This window comes from Lissotriton helveticus, chromosome 1_1 (genome assembly GCF_964261635.1).
Source record: "Lissotriton helveticus chromosome 1_1, aLisHel1.1, whole genome shotgun sequence".
Taxonomy (NCBI): domain Eukaryota; kingdom Metazoa; phylum Chordata; class Amphibia; order Caudata; family Salamandridae; genus Lissotriton; species Lissotriton helveticus.
In genome coordinates, this window is record NC_136057.1 from 1,603,071,505 (window position 1) to 1,603,085,006 (window position 13,502).

At 41.6% G+C, this 13,502-nt stretch overlaps 1 protein-coding gene across 1 annotated transcript in view; it reads left to right on the forward strand.

Annotated features, from left to right (window-relative positions):
* PRR13 (proline rich 13) overlaps nucleotides 1–13,502 on the forward strand; it is a 146,822-nt gene that overhangs the window by 57,837 nt on the left and 75,483 nt on the right. The window contains exons 2-3 of the mRNA XM_078687745.1: nucleotides 7,998–8,058; nucleotides 8,859–9,361. Coding sequence (XP_078543871.1) covers nucleotides 8,040–8,058; nucleotides 8,859–9,361 — 522 coding nt within the window. The 5' untranslated portion in view covers nucleotides 7,998–8,039. The remainder of the gene's footprint in view (nucleotides 1–7,997; nucleotides 8,059–8,858; nucleotides 9,362–13,502) is intronic.

Genomic DNA, 13,502 nt, shown 5'->3' on the forward strand with positions numbered 1-13,502 from the left:
CCAAATTAAAAACCTATCTTTGGGGTAGTCCTTTTACGATATACACCGATCACAAACTTCTTGTCTATCTATTACAAGGAGACGGTTTAGGCAAAGCCTCTTGTTCATCTTGTGCGTATTCTTTCAAAATTGCAAGAGTACAATTTTACTATTAAATATAAACAAGGCGGAAAACATTTCAGGGCTGATTGTCTTTCTCGTCTACCTTTGTCATTAACTGATGACACAGTTGATGAGTTTGATTGCGTTCTAGCTTCTATTGATGAATCTTATCCCTCAAATGGTGTCATATCGGAAAAAGATTGGCTTGAAGCTACTGGTCATGACTTAAAAAGAATTTCCAATTTCATTGTCAAAGGTTGGCCTCCCATTCATAATATGCCTCATGACTTGAAATCTTATGCTCAAGTTTCTTCAGAGTTGTCTTTAGAAAATTATATTTGTACTAGAAATGGTTGTTTTATTCCTCCATCTTCTCTTAGGAATAAACTCATTTCAATTGCACATAGTGGACATTTGGGAGTTACTGCCACCTGTAAAAATCTCAGGGAAAATTATTGGTGCCTTCCCTGAATTCCCAAGTCTCCTCTTTTATCGATTTATGTCCTCATTGCATTGTCTCTGATAAACATTGGAAGACGACGCAGAATCCTCTTCGTCCAGTCTCTTTACCAGACAATCCCTGGATGTAGTTGCTTTAGATTTCGCTGGACCTTTCAATCTTTTACCTAATTAATCTAGATTTTTACTGGTACTCATTGACTATTTTTCAAAGTGGATCAATTTTTCTTTTGTTGAGTCAGCCTCCAATCATTCAGTTTTACAATATCTGAAGAATGTTTTTTCTCTTGAAGGTCCTGCAAAAGAATTAGTCACGGACAATGGGATTAATTTTGTGTCTAATACCATGTATGGACATTAAACATCTTCAAGAAGCTCTATATAGTGCTGCCGCGAATGGCCTTGTTGAGAGAGCTAATCGCTTTCTCGAAGGCATTCAAACTGCCCTTTTTTCTGATTTTGATTTTAGACTTTTTCTTAAAGACAAGGTTAATGCTTATCATAATTCTCCTCATTCAACTACTGGTTTCACTCCTTTCGAGTTTTGAGAGGCAGAAAATGTCGCACTTTACTTCTACCTTCTTGGTTGGAGCGACATTCTTCACTTTCAAACAATTCAAATTGCTCTAAAGATGATATTTTATGCCAATCTGTCAATTTAGCACAAAACAAACAAAAGTTTTATTTTGATCATCGCAAACACGTTTTGACTAAAGATTTTACTTCTGGTTCATGGGTAGTTGTCAAACTTTTTTGTGTTAAAAAAGGAGAATCTTCTTTCACTTCTCCTTACAAAATTGTGAAAGTTGGATTTAGTGCTTGTTTGACGGAAGACGGAAGATGGTGGAACAAAAGTAGACTTGTACCCATCTCCAATGAACAAGCAGTTATTCATTCAAAAACTGCTGTAACTTCTGATTCAGATGATTCCATCTTGTTTGAAACTCCTTGTTTATCTTCAAACATTAATGCATCTGTTGTTCATAATGATGTTGTAAACTCTCCTGTTACTACTTTTTTCTTCTTACAATGATTCTGTTTTACCACCAAGAAGAATTTGTAGATTACCTACTCATTTTAAAGATGTTATGTCATAATTTCTCTGCAATAGGGAACATGTGTGGTTGTTTTATTATATGTTATGTTTATCCTATTTTATTATATTACCTTGAACCATTTGTACATTACTTCCTATTTTAAAATGTTTTTATATTTCTTTGTTTCTCCGTAAAGGGGAAGATGTGTAATGTTCTTATCTTTCTTCTCTTTACTTTGCCCTTTCTCTCTTTCCTTTATTCTTCTTTAATTCTATGTTCTAGAATCCAGCTTGGATTAATTCCTGCCTTCAACCTCTGATGCAAACAGCCGTTTGCTGTGGGTCCTGATACTTTGTATCTTATTTAGACTAATAAACAAGTCTTCAACTAAAGACCGCTTTCATCGCCTCCTTACGCCGGTACAGTCCACAAGACATTAAGAACGATTTTTTTTAAATTAACACATAGATCCAAACTATCCATGTGCTTGACATAAGTCTATACTAGAATACGCAGAGAATTTGGGGTGCGGCCTTTGAGGACCGCATCATCTGCGTATAATAGTACAGGAAGAGTTTTCCCATTAATTGTAGGAACATCTTGGGTCGTGGATTTTAAAGATTTATTCAGCCCATTAATGTAGATAATAAAAAGAAGGGGGGCCAAGACACAACCCTGTCTGAACCCCCTTCCTACCTTAATAGCTCCCGAGACCTCTCCACCAATGCCAATCCTCACCTGGGCCTGAGGATCTTTGTGGAGGTACACTAAGAAATGTACCAAAGGCTCATTCAGCCCGTAGGCCAGAAGGATAGTCCAGAGCTTTGACATGTTGACAAGGTCAAATGCTGAGGACAAATCCATAAAGGTCAAATAGACTGGGGATTTCCACGCAATGGTATATTTCCCAATTACCAGGTTGAGGTTTAGACATTGTTCATTTGTTCCAACGTTGCTACGAAAGCCTAACTGTCAGGACTCTAAAATGCCACTTTCCTCTGACCATCCTAAAATCTTATTGTATAAAACTCTTCCCAATATTTTTAGAGTATTGTCAATCAATGAGATCGGCCTATAGTTGCTAGACTGTGACCAGTCCCCCTTTTTGAAAATTGGAACAATAATACTCTTACGTACCAGGTAACAAATCATATGTTAAGTTATTAAAAACGTTCAAAAGAAGCGGGGCCAGAAGTCTGGTTTCCATTTTATTAGATCTCTTGGTAACCCATCAGGGCCAGGGGCTTTATTCCCAATGCTCTGATGGATAGCTTCTTCTACTTCAAATATAGTTAACGGTATATTGGTAAGTGGGCCAAATTCATGCTGATCTATCTCTGGTGAAGGGGTGGCATAGATTTTTGAAAAATGATTTACTCAAGACTCTCTAGAAATGGTGCAACTAATGGGGGTTAATAGCTGTCCCATGGATCGCAGATCCCTCACAGCAGACCAAAATATGTTGCCCTTTTTAGTAGTGGCAGCCTGTGTTAGGGCTTCCCAGCGATCATTTAGGAGTGCTCCTTTCCGGTTGGTGATTGCCGTGTTATACTTCCACCATGCCATTATCACATCTGAAGCGCACCTTGGATCAGATGATAAAATCCTGCGCAGGTTCCTGTTGGTCTTGAAACACTCACGATCAAATCATCCAGGGCCATGTTTTACCAGAGGAGTGGGTTTCAACAGAAGGGTTTTAGTAGCCAAACAAAGTTTAGAAAAGTCATGGACTACCTCTGGATGCGGGGTTTCAAATGACAGGCAAGAATTAATAAGGTGCATGTTGTCCTTCACAAGTGACTTAAACAATTCGCCACTGCCAGCACCCCTCCATGTCAGTCTTAAATTGTCAGTTGAAAGCATTAGATTTTTAGTCCCACATTCAGAAGAAAACAAGGGCCGGGTGCCAATCTCAATACTATTTTAATAGGATTATGGTCCCCGTGGTTCATAGCAAGGACCTCTGCGGCCGTTAGGTGATCCTCAAGAAGAGGGGAAATAAAGATCAAATCTATTATTGAAGAGCAACCAAGCAAGATTAGGAACGCCAGCCAAGACCAACACATAAGGACATGAGGCGGGGGTAGGCTCAAGACATCAGTATTTGGTCTCAAACGGGCACTCCTAGGACAGGTTATAGTATCCCTGCTTGGGTCATTTACAGCGGGGCGGGGCTGTAACTGATTGTGGTGGCTACTTCCTAAATCTGAGTTTAAATTATTTGCATTATACACTCGAAGCATATCTTGTCTATTCCTCTGTTCAAGAGTGGAGTTCAACACAGGAAGTTCATTTGGGTTATGACAAGTTGTGCGAAGGTTAACAAGAGTAGTGTCTTTATGCAAAACAGAACTCATCAATTGTAGGTCAGACCCGTCTTTGTTAGCCACAGCAATTATAGGAGCCCCCCCCCCAAACATCATTGGCAACACGGTTCACCTTACTTGCACTTAATTTGTCCGTCCATTACAGAGTCCATGCACTTTAATTTCCCCCAAAGTAGGTTAAAGATCGTATCAATCACGTCCGTTAGCCAGTATAGTTTCAAGGGCTTTAATTGTAAGCACTACAAAAGCAACATCCCCAAGAATGTCTGCATTAGTGTTGTTACAAGAAAGATTGAGAGTGGCATCTCCCTGGGTACCTACGGAGTTAGTAAAAATAGCCATGTGATCAGTTGCATTGCTAGCAGATTGGCAGCCTTTTGTGTTTTTAGTTTTAGTCTTAGATGTTCCGACGTTTCTCTTCCTTTTGGTGAGTTGAGCATTCCATTTAACATTCCTTTGGGACTTACCAACCTGCGCCCTAGTGATAATACAGGGCGCACCTAGGACAGCCGTGTTAGATGTATCCAAGCTAAATGGAGGCGAATTTGAGGGAACAGGACAGATCTTTGCTGGCGATGTGTTTTGTGGGGTTAGGTATGTTACACTGTCAGAAGTGGGACCACCTAGTGATAGGCGGGACTGTAGTGTGACAGGGTCCAAGGACAACCGTTGCTCGGTTATTTCAATTTCGTGGGTTAACAAGGACTCTGCCCTCACAGTAAATGCATCTAAAGTTCCGGCTACTCCTCTACGTTTACTCATTTTGTAGTGGCAGAATCAAGTAGCCCAACTACAAAGCCACGAGACAACGCAATAGCAAACAAGGAGTTACAAATGACTTCACATTACCTTAAGGCTGGGACAGTGCGGTGGATGCTAGATGGTCAATGTCAGTTTGGTGGCCCAGCTCCGCCTCTTCTGACCCCTGACGGGCATAGACTGGCCCGCCCTTGGTCCGGGCTTCGTTCGGGCTAAGTCCCGCGCCGCGGTGGGAGAGGCAGCGCTGTAAGATAATCAAGACTGGAGCATGGTTCTGCTGAGGGAATAGAATCAAGACTGTTCCCTCATATAAATATCTAGGCACATGGTTAGACAGTCCGGGGTCGCCATACAGCACACATACTTGCACAGCAGGCAGCTGCCAACTCCCTAAGTTGGGCTTTTTGCAAACTAAAAAAATCTATCAAGAGTTCAGTCACAAGCACTTCGAGTGCCTAGCAAACTGCTATCTACCATCGCTTACGGTGCCAGTATTTTCTGAGGTAAAATGGCCAAATGTCTAGACAGAGTTCAGTTAATCAACTATAGGAAATTATTTGCCTTACTAAACTGTACAACCCATGCCCAAGTACGCTTAGAATTTAATTGTACTTCACAACAGCTAACAAATGCCAGGTTTTTAGCTTATTGTCTAAAACTAAAGCAGCCCCCTCTGGCACATTAAAACCTATCCTATGGGAGTAATACATGGAGAAGAATCAGACTGGTGTCAGTACTTGACTAGCTCATTGACAAATTTAGAAGCACATGATATGTGGGCTGCAGATCTCCAGGCAAATAACACATAGCAAAACTGCTTTCAATGCTAATATTCCGGCACCAAGACATGAAAGCACTGAAAGGAAAGGCTCAGGGTAGTTGGGCCACCAACTTATATGAGCCAGTGTCAATGACCATGTATCTATCCCAAACACTGGCCAAGGATACAAAAACAAATTTAAGGATGATGATAATAATAATAATAATCTTTATTTAGATATAAAAAACATATCTTTAAAAGAATTTACAAATTCACAACCTGACCAATATTAAGATAAAAACTTCTAGGAAATAACAACACAATAGAGATATAAGGATGATAAAGATTCGCCTGATCCCGCTTAAAGCTTACTGGCATGGAGGAAGAGAAGGGGACAAAAGTAGGCTATGTAGATTGTGCTCAGCAGAAGTAGAGTCACTAATACATATAATCTGCATCTGCATCTGCAAACTGCTGCTCCAATAGAGGATATTTTGGCTGTGCTCCCTCCTGCATGCATTAAATGTCCCACATCATGATGTGATGCTCTGCTGTTAGAAAGGTGCATCCACACAGCTGTCGGCACGCGTCTTGAAATTTTTCAGGACCATAACCTGAATTCTACAGGTAGCTGAGGAATAGGCCCTCGACATCCTGCCAGGCAGAAGAGGGGGATAATAGTTTTGTGGTTAATGGATTCAATGCTAAATATGGCAGTGCAGTGGCACAAAGCACTTTATAGCAATTTATTTATTTATTTGTAAAGTTTTACATAGCGCGAACGTTACCCACGAGGGTATCCGGGAACTTTACAGTACACTGTGTAAAACATAACAGGATGAGGTAGTATACAAACATTTGATATTTGTCAATAGTTACAAAAGAGGTATATAGTATGTGTGTAACATAGGGGGCCCGTATCCAGCAAGACATTGCCCTATATACAGTTATTGAGCATTAAGTGGTTGTGATAATAAACATACATATAATAATCTCCTTTTATCAACCATGGGTAGGAGTTATCTGGATAGTATAGTAGACCTGTGGCCAGCTGATCTTTACACTAAATACAGCAATTGAGCATCAAGTGGCTGTGGTAATAAACGTGCATATAATAATCTCCTTCAGTCCACCGGAGGTAGGCAATGATATGCAAAACGTATGGGTGACTCGGTGTTAGCATAGGATTAAGTCTTAGGACATGAATTTCTTCATTAGTAGTATTTTTGCTTCTTTTTTTAATGCGGTAAAGTAAGAGATTCCACGTACCCCTGGAGGTAAGGAGTTCCAAATCTTTGGAGCAATCCCTGAGAAGGCTCTGCAATTGGTTCTCTTCTTGTGGAAGGATTGCGGTTTCAGAAGTAAAGTACTCGCACTTCATAATTGTCTGCAACCTCCCGACCTTTCTAGCTTTAGAGCTAAGTAACTGGGTGTATTGTTATGTAGTGCTTTATGGGTCATGCAGGCAACCTTTAGGTGTTTTCTTGCCTCGTAGGGCAGCCAGTTCAGAGCTTTCAGGGTTGGAGAGATGTGGCTATTTCTTTTTGTTCCTGATACCAGTCTTGCCGCAGCATTAAGTGATGCCCTCAGCGGAGCCAGCTTGTATTTGGGGAGACCGCAGAGAGTGATGCTTCCATAGTCTGATCTTAGTAGCACTAGGGCTTGCACTGCCATTTTTAGGTCTGCCTGAGGGAGGAAGGGTTTGAGTTTCCTTAGTATACTCAACTTGTGATTAGCTCCCTTGGTGGCAATGTGAGGATTGCAGTTGACATGCGGTACGTCTTCTTCCAAAAAGCCAAAAGAAACACTATTAAGCTAAAGGTATTTCCCAGCTACACTGAGATCTGAAGACCAGCAGGTTTTATGTCAGAAGACTCCGGATCAGTAGCACAAAGCAGTATCTCTTAGAGAGGACCATAGTTCACCTTGGACCCTAATGGGGATCACCCCAGAACACTCGAACATGGTTAGACTTTGCTTAAGAACAGGCCCTGAACGGGGAACACTACAGGAATGCCTGCCATTGATAAACTGCTTCCGTGCCCCTCTGTTGAAAATAGTGTCCATTGGTTCCCTCTAAACTGTGGACTTAATGCACAATAATTGTAATGATTTTAAATAACTGTACAATACATTTTTGGATCTTGAAGAATCTTAGATTTCTAAGTCATCGCGGACCCCCTGTGTAGGTGATGTAAATTCAGTCGTCCCGAGACCACAGGTTAATAACCACTGGCCTATAATACTTTCTTAAAGGCTCAGATTATTGATTAGACTTGGATAGGAGTTCAGTTTGCTTGGTTATAGGTTAGGGTTCAGAGTCCAAAAATGTTTGTTCTATTTCTGCTCAGTCACTTTCCTTTCTCAAGAAACTGAGCATTGGGTCACCTGATTATTTCTCAAGGAAGTTACCTTCTACATATACTCCACAGGGTATGCTGCTGTTCTGAAAATGTTCTTTAACTGTGGCACAAGTTTTTTATGATGTAGCCAGATGGTGCGAAGGTGTACCATAGCCCTAATATTATTGACCTGTTCTGGTTTCAATTTCAGAAGAAGTAACAGAACTCTTGCTCTCCACACGATAAAGAAGTCATGTATCCCAGCATGCCAGGTGAGTGGTTCCTGTTGTATGCCACGCAGCGTACCTATGGTCAGCAGAACTAAGATATTGTATTTCTTCCATTGTATCTGGATCTATGCCATGTAATACTACTTGTGTGCAGTAGTTGACCATTTTGTAACTTCTGCACCGAGTGCCTGATACCATGTAGACTCCTAATCAGTGTGCTGGAGAAGTTTGTTGCGTAACACACACTTGATGGTGTTAATTCTTTATTTATAAGGTGTAGCAGTTTGTTTCTATGGAAAGTGTTGACCATGGGATGCCAGAAAGGAAAATGCCCACAGGCCAGCGGGCATGTTTGCGCACACAAATGGCAAAGCAGTAGAAAGCGATTGCAAACTTCCTCGGCAGCTAGCAATGGAGGCGATGAGTGAAAGTTTTTTTTTTTTAGGATAGGCAAGATCAGAAGGGGTTGGGAAGAGAATCATAAAGTGTAGTAAAAGGCAGATAAAGAAGCAAGAGGATATTTAAAAGTCAAAAGAAGCCAGAGGTGTGTAAATAAGAGACTTCCTCAAGCACGATAAAGAGAGGGCATTGAAGAGAGTCAGACGGAAAAGAGATTAAACAAGGAAAGAGGTACATGGAGGATCAAAAAGGACAAAAAGAAAAAAGGAATATGTAGGGTGAAGAAGCAGCAGCATGATGGGCAAAAGAGAAGAGGGAAAAAAAGAGAAGTGTTAAGTATGTGTGAGAGTTCCCGTGTAAGATGGGGAGATACATGAACGGGGTGCATTAGTTCTGAATCTATCTTTGCTTCCCCTAACCTTAATTTTTTATATTAATTTCAGGACAGCCGGGGTATCCTGGAGGGCCGAATCCCGCCTTTCCTGGGGGACAGAACCCAGCATATCCAGGAGGCCACAACCCAGCATTCCCCCCCGGCACGAATCCCGGTTTCCCTCCCGGCACGAATCCCGGTTTCCCTCCCGGCACTAATCCCGGTTTCCCTCCCGGCACTAATCCCGCTTTCCCTCCTGGCACTAATCCCGCTTTCCCTCCTGGCACAGCCCCACCTTGTGCTTACCCTGGTCAACCTGGAGGGATTCCAGGAAACCCAGTGTATCCTCCTGGACAGCCCATGGGGCCCACTTTTCCAGGCCAGCAGCCGGCCTTTCCTGGGCCCCACGGCGGGTCTTATCCACACCCTCACCCAAGCCATCCTGGCTACCCAATGCCTGGGGTTAATCCCATGATGCCCGGAGCTGTTGTAGTGGGACCTGTGGACAAAAAGATGAGGAAGAAGATGAAGAAGGCTCAAAAGAAGGCTCATAAGCAGCACAGGCACAGAAAGGTAAGTGGAATGGGTGTAATTAGCGTAGTACCAAAGAGGTTGAAATTGAGCGTTTTGAATGCGTGCCATAAAACACTGAAGACACAAAGAGGTGTCATGAAGGAAGTTTTAGGCACTATGTGGGCTGTGCCTGGGCAGGAGTTGGAAGGCAGTTGGGAAAAGATAATGTGGGTTGGTTGCATTTATTGAAAGAGGTAGGCAAAGGATGTCAGTATAGAGCGTAAGGTGTGGAGGTCTGTGATGTGCTTCGAGTTCTTACATTTCACCGTACAATTTTTTTTTTTTTAAATTCCTCATATACCAGAAGTGGGTATTCTAGAAAGGGTATCTCTTCCTCTCCTCAATACGATGTTCCGTTCAACTGGACCAGATCTACTATTTTGGCTCCAGGTTGGGAGAGAAGATTAGATACCCCTCCAGTCTCCACTGTGAGCTAGGTCCACTCCATACCCTATAGTCTATACGGCCCTCGGTTGGGTAGGATACCATGCACCCACAGGACCCAGGTGAAATCATAGGAATATGTCTCATCGATTCCGCCAAGCCACCAGGGCCGCCCAAGTTTTGTCCAAGCTAGAATTATCACATGCAATATCGGTCTCACTGATATATACAATATAACTTAAAAAATCTGCAAAAGTAAGAGAGATCTCCGACTTCCAAAGTTTACATATTTCTCGTCTAGCTATAACCATTACATAAAAAATAAATTTAATCCTCATCTCCTTAAGCTGAGATCCAAACTCTAACCCAAAAAAGACGGTCATCGGAGTAATATTAAACCGTATATTGCAAACGTCTATTATAAATTCTTCTATTTTAGACCAAAAAAGAGATAATTTAGGGCACTCCAGAAACATATGTATATCGTCTGCCTTAGAAAGCTTACAACGTGAACAACTATATTCAGTATTCGTAAACTTGGACAGCTTCTTTGGTGAGAAATACGCTCTATATAATGTGAATAAGTGGTTTCTCTTTAAAGGGGCAGATTTAACAACCGTATGCAACATTTCAAAAGAGTCTCCCCAAAGATCTTGTAATTCGCCATGTTGTAGGACTATTGCTTCTCCCCATAATTTATTAAGTTCAGGTTCCGTGACTTGATCTTTCTCATTTATTGCCTCGTACCAAAAGGAAACTTCTTTTTTCCAGCTCCCTTTTCTCTTTACTAAATCAAATTTAGGGTTAGTTGTAAGATTCCAAGTTATAGTACTACACCAGCTGGCTAATTGATAATATTTGAATCTAGTAAGGGTTCCACTTGTTAATCTGGATAATGATTCCCACTCCATTAGTCCTGAGTCTACAATAAGATCTTGCCAGTGTTCAATGCCCGCTGTTCTAAGAGGGATCGATAGTTGGTCCATAAGGCATTCGGGTGTTCCCGGCGAATCCCATATGGGGGCAAGGGGAGTGTAGTAAGGAATGTCTAATTTCTTCCTGACAAACACCCAATTTCTCAAAGCTGTTCCCAAGACCTTTAATCTGACCTTCTTGTAGAACTTCGGGTCTCCGAACTTGAATAAGAAAGTTTCTTTACCTCGAGGGATGTTGTGTAATAAAGCTTGAAATAACTGCCCCAAACAAGAGGTGTCTGATTTGTCGGCCATTGACCTAAAGTTTTTAAAGTGAAAAGCTTGACAATAGTGAAGAATGTCTGGTAGAGCAAGTCCGCCTGTCTTGATCTTCCTTCTGAGTTTTTTCATAGAAATTCTTGGCGATTTGGAGTTCCAAATTAAGGATCCTATCCGTCCCTGTATTTTAGCAATATCTTTAGGGCTAAATGAGAGAGGTATCGAATTGAAAAGGAAGGTGATTTTTGGTAAGATGATCATCTTCAACAGATTCACTCTACCAAAGATGTTTAACGCCAGTCCCGACCAACTATGTAAAAGTGTATTGATATCCTTAAGTACCCTCTCCAGATTAACTTTGGGTATTTCTGTAATGTTCTGTACAAGCTGGATGCCAAGATATCTAATACAGGTCTTTACACCAGGGAACCTAACCTCTTGATTCCATTGCATGACCTCAGTTTTTTCCTTGTTAACTCTGTACCCTGAGACTTCTCCAAATACTTCTGCTTGATGAAATAATTGAGGGATTGATGTTTCAGGATTAGATGTGAACATTAAAAGGTCATCAGCATATAGGGAGAATTTTAAATTTAGCTCATTCAGGCGAAAGGGTTCAATTAGATCATCTGATCGTAATTTAATAACAAAGGGCTCTAAGTATAAATTAAATAATAAGGGGGATAGAGGACAACCCTGTCTAGTACCACGTGTAATTTTGACCCAATCTGTAAGTAAGTTATTTACTGAGAATTTAGCTCTGGGCTCGCAATATAATGCTTTTATCGATGTTATAAAGTTAATCGGTATGCCAAATTTTGAGAGAGCTTCCCAGAGGTACATCCAATTAACTTGGTCAAAAGCCTTAGCGGCGTCTATAGCCACTATACTTAATGGTACCTCCTCCGCTGAAGCAAAATCAATTGCCGCAATAACCTGAAAGGTCAAATCATTTAGCTGTCTACCGGGCATAAATCCCCTCTGGTCCTCATGAACAATGGTTTTAATAACTTTGGCCAATCTCGCTGCTAAAACCCCTGCAAAGATTTTATAGTCTACGTTTAGCAGCGAGATTGGCCTATAGGATTCAACCAATGCGGGGTCTTTATTAGGTTTCAGAACCAGGGTTACTGTGGCTTCCGACCAAGTCGGGGGTATAGGATCCCCTTCTAAGTATATTCCATTAAAAAGGGCCGTTAAGATTGGACCTAAAATTTCCGACCCTATTTGATATATTTCAACTGGGAGCCCATCTGGGCCTGCAGCCTTACCCCTGGCCATCCTTTTAAGTTGGTCATATATCTCCCTTCCTTAATTGGTGAGCGTAGAAATGAACTATCCGTGTCTGTTAGGCAGGGTATACATACTCCCTCCAACCATTGAGCTACCTCTTCCGTGGATATTTTATCGTTACTCCCCATATATAGATTTTGCATATATGTTTTAACTTCACCCAAAATCTCCCCGCTATCTGATGATATATCGCCAGAACTCTGAATCTTCAATCCGGATATCTGGTTTCTTTTTTTTTTTTTTTTGTTCAAAAAGGTTTTTATTGGTTGTTTCAGCAGTAACAAACAGTAATTAGAACCAGTAGTACATCTATGTTCAGAAGTGTACAGTTTGAAAGCGCCACATAATGCGTTACAACAGTAGTCAATGGAAAATTCAAGAGTACGGTAACCAATAACTCTCGCCGGAGGTAACAGAACATGCATCGCACACTCATCAAGCATTTAGAGACAGATATTGTATAGCCCTGGCTACACGGTAAAGGGTACCATGAAAGGCGATACGGTGATGGGAGAATGTAAGTGCTAGTGCCTGTGAAGCAAAAACAGTGGTCGACTATCTTAAGGTGGCTTATGCGTCGTAAAGTAATTATCAAGGGTTGACCACAGTTTTCTCGTGGGGGGACGCCACGGCGTCTGTTGAAGTGCGATGTTATCTGCACCGCGTAGACTGATAATCCAGTTCAACCACCCTGAGAAGTTGGCCTTATTGGTATCTTTCCAGTTACTAAGGACTGTCTTGATCGCCGCCGTGAGGAGGAGGTCGAGTAAGGCCCTATCTTCTATTTCAAGGGAAGGGTCTTGGGTGAATCCGAAAACAAGATAGGGGAGCTCCTTAATCGGTGTAATGTGGAATAATTTTGATATAAATTCAAATATCTTCTCCCAAAACTGTGTTACGCAGTCGCACTCTAAGATAATATGAGATAGATCACCCTCCGCGTGCTTGCAGTTCCAGCAGAAGGCGTCTGTGGTAATATTATGTGCAAATAATCGCGCCGGTGTCCAGAAGGCCTTGTGCAAGAGCCAGTATTTTGTTTGCGAAAGTGTGGGGCTGATTTTGTGTCTCATACAGGATATCCATGTATTGGTCCAATCCATCTCTGTAATAGGCTTGGACGCAAGGTTGTCCCAGAATTGTGTAATTGGGGTAATGAGGCTAGAATGTTGAGGGCGACTAAGTTTATAGAGGGCAGAAACCTGGTGTCCCAGCCTGTTCACCCTGGCTAGGTATGAAGGAAGGGAGGGTGTAGTTCGGGAGAGTTTGGCTTT